This window comes from Otolemur garnettii, unplaced genomic scaffold, assembly GCF_000181295.1.
Source record: "Otolemur garnettii isolate 467f Iridium unplaced genomic scaffold, OtoGar3 scaffold00056, whole genome shotgun sequence".
NCBI lineage: Eukaryota > Metazoa > Chordata > Mammalia > Primates > Galagidae > Otolemur > Otolemur garnettii.
Genome location: NW_003852451.1, coordinates 8,862,543 through 8,869,786, shown reverse-complemented (window position 1 = coordinate 8,869,786; position 7,244 = coordinate 8,862,543). Strand labels below are relative to the sequence as shown.

Below are 7,244 nucleotides of genomic sequence, written 5' to 3'. Positions count from 1 at the left end.
TCGCTTGAGCCCAGGAGTTGGAGGTTGCCGTGAGCTGTAATGCCACGGCACTCTACCCAGGGGGACAGCTTGAGGCTCTGTCTCAAAAAAAAAAAAGATTACAGTACCATGTTTTGACTGTACCTTTTCTATGGTTAGATATATTTAGATATACAAATACTTACTGTTGTGTTATAACTGCCTACAGTGCTGGATACAGTGACATGCTGTCCAGGTGTGCAGCCCAGGAGCACTGGGCTGTACCAAGTGGCCTCTGTGCATAGGAGGCTGTACCATTTAGATTTCTGTAAGTATATGCCATGATGTTCACACAAAGGCAAAACTGCCTAAACGACCATGGCTCAGAATGTATCTCCACTGTTTACTGATGCGCATCTCTACATGTTAATTATAATAAATAAGTAAGAGCAGCATTTAATGATGAAACGTCTTGCGTTAGCATTCCCATCATTTCCCACATCCATGTATATCTTCACAATAACCAAAGTTAGAATTTTGAAAAATGCAGTTTATACATATACAGTATAGCTCTACATGCATAATTTTTACCTAAATGGAATCATACCATCCCTACCGTTCTGTGTCTTGATTTTGTACTTCAGCAATATGTCTTGGAGTACACTCTATATACACAGTAAATCAACTTCACTCTAACTACACCAGGGTAGTTACACAGTTACACAGTAACAACTACACTGTTACACAGTATGAATACGCCATTATCGATATAATCATTATTCCTACTGGTAGACATTTGTTTCCAATTTTGTAGCAGTATAAACTATACTTTAAGAATACCCTTGAATGGCTCAGCACCCACAGTTCAGTGAGTAGGGCACTAGCCACATACACCAAAGGTGGTGGGTTCGAGCCTGGCATGAATGACAACTGCAATCAAAAAATAGCCGAGGGAGACATAGTGAGATGCTGTCCCAAAAAAAAAAATTAAAAAAAAAATAACACCCTTGAATGTTTAGGTAGCAGAGGTTCCTAAAAATATTACTACTAGGTCAAATGCCACACATTTTTTTTATAGGCAATTCTAAGTCCCACCACCACTACCACCACCAACAAAAAAAAAAACAGCATCAACTTACATTCCCACCAATAGTGTATGAGTGGGCCAATTTTCATACCCCTTCACCATGATATATATTAAGTTTTTTAATTTTTGTAAATCAGAAGGCAAAAATATATAGATCTGATAGTGTTAAGATTAACACAAAATCTATAAAAAGAGGTGAAGATATAGATGCCTAAGAAAAATAATAAAATAGGACAGGTAGCAGAACTCAAAATGGAGTGTGGGCAGCTGAGCAAAAAAAGTACAGATAACTCTTTTAAAAGCTTAGCTATAAAAGGGAAGAAAGAGAGAGTGATGTTAGGGAGGTGTGGAGTTAAGACTTGGTTTATGTTTTTCGCATCTCCCTCTAATGTGTGTTGATCAGAAGGTCCAGCTGAGAGGGAGCAACTCATCAGAAATACCAGAGAGTGGCAATTCCTGAGCTGGTGAAGAGACAGCACCTGAGCATGGCTGAGGCTTTCTAAAAGAGCGTCTCTTTCCTATTATCAAGAAGAGAACAGGAAAAGAACAGAATTTGCTTATCTGTTTGGTAGGGGGAAATTAAGGAAAAATTCCTTTTAAGGCTTTAATCACCTCAGTAAAGTAGAGGTCATCTTCTGAGAAAAAGGAGTATGTGGAAGGTTTGAGTAAGATGGAGATGGTTTTATACAGTCACCCACAGTCACTGCTAAGAATGTTAAGGCGAGCTGACTGAAGAAAAGTGACCGCTGAGCAATACTCCTTTCATTTGGGTCCTTTAGTTTGCTAATGTCAAAAGCACAGTGACAACCAATCTGTGATTGTTCCGTGCTCAGACCTACTAATTCTACGCTCAATTCTATGCTCAGCCACAGAAAAAGCAGAGAGTAGATTCCATCTAGGATTGAGGGCTCTGGAAAGGACAGAAGGGAAGGGGAGGTGTAGGTACTGGCAAGAATGTTACTGAATGATGGACCATGGAAACAAGCTGCGTCAGGAGGGGCATGAAGAACAGAAAGGCCCGATGGACTGCAAGAGAATAAAAGGGTCAACGGATAGACAAGTTCAGGAGAGACGAAAACCAGTCCTTATTGAGCAGACATAAACACGCATGAATGAGAAGAGTGTGTGCCCAGAGAGCTGAATTACTGACTTTTTAGGCAAAGTGGTTTCGGGTAATGATGTGGGAGTGGAGTACGAGGTGACTCAGGACCCAGACGGAAGTCAGTGGAGATGAGGTCCTGGGATTGAGAGGCCAGGGTGGTTAGTGGGCTGTCCAGGAGGTAGATGTTCGAGTCAACCAAAAAGACTGAGGACTAAAAAATAGTGATTTTTTTTTCTTTAATAAGGTACTGATTTGATCAGATCGTTGTCCTGCTTTGACTCCTTTAGTCTCCATCTCATCAATGAACCTGAAGTCAATAGAAATCATCCAAAGTAAAGTACAGAGGGAAAAAAAATGAACAAAATGAACAGCTTCAATGACCTGTAGGAAAGAATCAAGAAGAGGTCAAAGGACAAAAAGAATAACTACTCAAAGATATGCAGGCAGGAAATTTTTCAAAATTCATCAGCTCAGTGGGCTCCAAGCAGGATAAGTATAAAAACAACATTTGGGCACTTCAGAGCCAACCTGCTGAAAATTAAATAAAAAGATCTTAAGAGAAGCCAGAGAAAAGACACATTACACATAGCAGAACCAAAGTGGGACTAAGAAGGGACTTTTCATCAGACACTGGACACCAGGAGAGACTGGGATGGTATTTTTTTAAAGTCTTGACAGAAAAAAATAATTCACTGTGAACAAAGAATTCTTTTTCCAGGGAAAATATCTTTTCCTGAATAAAAAATACAGGCAAAATAAAGATGTTTTCAGAAATGAAAGGCAAGAGAATTTATTGCCAGCAGACCCAACATACAACAAATACTAGAGGAAAGTCTTTAAGCTGGAGGGAAATGGTATCAGATATAAATTCATATATATGGGGAAAAGGAAAAACACTAGAGATTATAAATAAATATGAGGCCGGGGGTGGTGGCTCACACTTGTAATCCTAGAACTTGGGGAGGCCAAGCTGGGAGGATCACTTGCAGCCAGGAGCTGGAGACCAGCCTGACCCTGTTTCTATAAAAAAAACAGAAAAGTTAGCCAGGCATGGTGGTGCCAGCCTATGCTCTTAGCTACTTGAGAGGCTCAGCTGGGAAGATCACTTAACCTTGAGGGTTTGAGGTTGCAGTGAGCTATGATGATGCCACTGTACTGCAGCCTGGTAGAGTAAGACCCTGTCATTTATTGATGAATGAATGAGTAAATAAGTACATAAAAAATAATAAATATATATATAAAAATAAATAAGTAAAAAAATTTTAAATAAGTAAATAGATATATAAGTAAATGAAGATTTTTTTCTTTCTATATTTTTTAAATGTTACTTGAGTGCTGTTATGGTTTGGATGTGTCCCCTCCAAAATTCAGGTGTTACCAATGTGACAATATTAAGAGGTGGGCCTTTACGAGGTAATTAGGCCATGAGGGCTCCTCCACCTTCAATAGGATTAAGGCCTTATAAAGCTGGCCTCATGGCTGGTGCCATGGCTCATTCTTGTAATCCTAACACTTTGGGAGGCCAAGGTGAGAAGCTCGCTGAGGCCAAGGCATTGAAGACTAGCTTGATCAAGAGCAAGATCCGTCTCTATTAAATATAAAAAAATTAGCCATGCAAGGTGGCACACACCTGAATGTCAGACTGAGGCAGGAGGATCCGTTAAGCCTAGGAGTTTGAGGTTGCAGTAAGGTATGACGATGCCACTGCCTTAAGTGGCAACAAAGCATGATTCTGTTTCATTAAAAAACAAAAATAAAACAGGCTTCATGTTTGAGGTGATGGCTGTCCCAGTTACCCTGATTTGATCATTATACAGTATATGCTTGCATCAAATTATCGTATTTACCCTATAAATATGAAGTTATTACATAATCTATAAAAATTTTTAACTTAAAAATTTTAAATAAAATAATTGAAAAATTAAAAGAGGCTTCATGCAGTGTCAATAGGTGAAGATTTGCCTGCCCTTCAGCCATGTGAAAATGAACTAAGAATGCCCATTCTACTGAAAGAGCCAAGAAGCAAAGATACCCCAGGAACAATCTACCACCTAGATCTCAGTCTCTAATCACCGTTCTCCACTAAAAGAGATCAGCATCACTCAGAGAAATGAGCCTGAAATATCTTGTTATACCAGAAAGTAAGAATGCCCCCACCCCAATGAAGTGGGCATATCACAAGGACATAGGCCATTTTGTTGGGGCTCCAACGAGCCAAAGCTGGATAATCTGGCATCAAATTATTAAGTACAACAATAAATTATAAAGCATTAAACATAGGAATTCATATACCAATACTGATGGAAGGGGAGGGAAAGTGAGAGGGAAAGAAGAGAGTAAGGGAGGGAGCCTCTTTCTAGTCTGACTATGCCACTTGGATAACCAATCACATCAAAAATTACACAATTAGTTGGTCATCAGGGCAAAATCTGCTCTCCTGTGATCATCTACACAGTGACTGTCTTAAATATAGATTATCCATATCTCAAACAATTCCTTGCCCCACCAGAGTATGCAGTAATATGTTCTAAGGACCCATAACTAACCCTACGTAGAATCTTAAGTCCACTGAAAAATTTATGTATATGGGAGAGAGAATAATGAACTGAATAAAAATACTAAGCATATAAAGTTGTTACCTGAGCGGTGTATAGGGGAATGAAGATGTTCATTCAAAGCCATATTTCCAACGATACGCATTATATTTCTCTGTATTTTAGGGCAGTCCTTGTGAAACTGGTACAGCCTCTGAAGTAGTTGTAAGCCTCCATTTGCTTCGATTTTGTCACAATGTGTGGATATCTAGCACAATAAATGAAGGAAAGCTCACTTTATACTGCATAAACTCACTACAAGAAATGACACAGCACTTCGATGGGGACAGCCAGGGACCTCCTGCTCAAGGACACAGATGTGGGAAACTACTCCAAACTCTCATCTCAGCTTACTAAAATAAAGAAGCAATCCCTATCTCAGAGGGAAGTGCTTCAAAATTACTGAAAAAAGTCCCCAAAGGCATTTCTTACCAAGACGTCTAAAACTGTTACTCTTATTCTACTGAGCTTTTGGTTGGATGTTACCTGATAATGTCATTATTAGAATTTTTTTTCAATTTATAATTGGAGCTACCTTATAATGGTTCCCTAATCTTGAGAAATCTGCCACCTGATAACAGAAAATAGTCCTCTGTGAGAGCAGGCAGATTCTGCTTCAGCAAACAAGGACTCAGGTACATACAAGCCACCTCATGGCCTTATGAGCTACCCAACACAATGCCAACAGCTACGGGCTGGCCTCAAACTCAGGAGTTCAAAAAAAGTTTTAAACAGAAAGATTAAGCAACAAAGGGATTTGAATTTGTAATGGAGAAAAGAGACAAAGGAATAAAAACAAAGGAAATGCATATATTAAGGTAAGGTAAGAGAACTAACAAGTCAGTCTTCCTGATGTCACCAGCCTTGCCTCTTCCTATCACTAGTTTTATTCACTGACATGACACCAAGTTAAGCATTTGAGGTCAGATGATTAACTTTATGAACTCATCCTAGAAAAAGTGCTACATATCTCCTTGCTGAATATCACTATGGCCACCTTCCAAGTACTCCCCTTGGGCAGCTATGCCCTGATGCCAGCACCTAGTCCACCCTTCAAAGCATTTCGGAACTCTTTTTGGACTGGCCATCAGTAAGTACCTCTGACAATTAAAATCACAAATTCATCCTAGAAAAAGTGCTATATACCTGACTGCTGAATATCTCCATGGTCACATTCAAAGTCCTCCCCTTGGTCATCTGGTGACCACAGTGATATTCAGCAACGAGGTATGCAGCACTGTCTCTAGGATAAGTTTGCAAACTTTACTGTCCAACCTCATACATGACAATTTTCATTTTCCAAATTTTTATTATATCACAGTTTTAGTGCAATAAAATGAATGCCTTTTAGACATACAGCATATTGCAAGAGATCTATAATAACTTGAGAGATTTCTGGAAAGGTAACTTTAATATTATACTCCATACACTGTACTTTCTACTGAAGCTGCATCTATTGCTTCAGAAAATACTCAGAAGATGGTTTTCCCCGCGTTCCCTTCTGTACTATAACACTTCATTCACTTCCTCCTTTGTGCTTAGTGCCCAGTCCTCCCCGTGGGAATTAAAGGTGACTAGATGGCCCCTTGCTTTTAGGAGAGTTCAAAACCTCTAGGGTGGTATTTCTCCTGCTATGGGATGGACCACTTGCATTAACCTTACCAGGGATGCTGGCTGCAAATGCAAATTCCTAGACTCCATATCAAATCTACTAGATTAAAATTGCTAAAGGCATCAGGAAACACACATTTCTAAACGCATCCCTGGGCAATGTTTCTGCACTATGTCTGAGCACCACAAGGTCTGTTTCTTTTCTCTTTTTTAAGTTAAACTGTTATCATGATAGAAAAGTTTCCACAATACCAAAAATTTAAAAAATCATTAACATATGCTAGAGTTGTAATTCAAGCATATGGTCATCTACCATTTCCTTGGTTTTTTAATCTTGTCACACCTTTGGCAGCTGTTTTAATGGAAATTATTTACATGAAAACATTATGCACGATCGTAATCTGAGAAAGGCAGCAGAGACAGCAAGACTCAAAGGTGAATGCCATAGTTAGATGACAGATTGCTTTCTTTCTATGCAATTAAGATTAAACACATTTTTAGAAATATTTGGAAAAATTAAACTCATATATTGGTGTTGATTAAATCATGATTAATTCTGACAATTAAAATGGGGAAAAAGCAGAAATTTTAAAACAAGTGAAAGCCTTTTCTTCCTTTTATAATAAATGATTTCCTTGCATAAACCAACCTGTATAATTTCTTCAACATAATCAGGAAAAGTAAATCACATTTGGAAAATGTTAAGTTACCTCTGAATGCTTTACAATAGCTTCTAAACAGAACATTTCCACTGTAGCTGAAGGGACTTCTCCGAAACTTTCAGCATAAGGAAGCCCATTACCTCCAAAACACCATAAGCCACCCTGGAAGCAAAACAATTACAATTTTTACTGAAAAAAGTGACTAGTATTTTTTTTTTTTTTTTTTTTTT

The 7,244-nt window shown here is 38.6% G+C and overlaps 1 protein-coding gene and 1 long non-coding RNA gene across 4 annotated transcripts in view; one reads left to right on the top strand and one right to left on the bottom strand.

Moving 5' to 3' along the window:
* The window catches only part of SERAC1 (serine active site containing 1), a 48,170-nt gene that overhangs the window by 12,860 nt on the left and 28,066 nt on the right, over nt 1-7,244 (bottom strand). For all 3 annotated transcript variants that reach the window (XM_003792407.3, XM_023514625.1, XM_023514626.1), the window contains 2 exons: nt 7,063-7,176; nt 4,787-4,949 (listed from right to left, as the gene is read on the bottom strand). In XM_003792407.3, coding sequence (XP_003792455.1) covers nt 4,787-4,949; nt 7,063-7,176 — 277 coding nt within the window. The remainder of the gene's footprint in view (nt 1-4,786; nt 4,950-7,062; nt 7,177-7,244) is intronic.
* The window catches only part of LOC111726179, a 25,945-nt gene that overhangs the window by 11,147 nt on the left and 7,554 nt on the right, over nt 1-7,244 (top strand). The gene's annotated exons all lie outside the window — the stretch shown is intronic.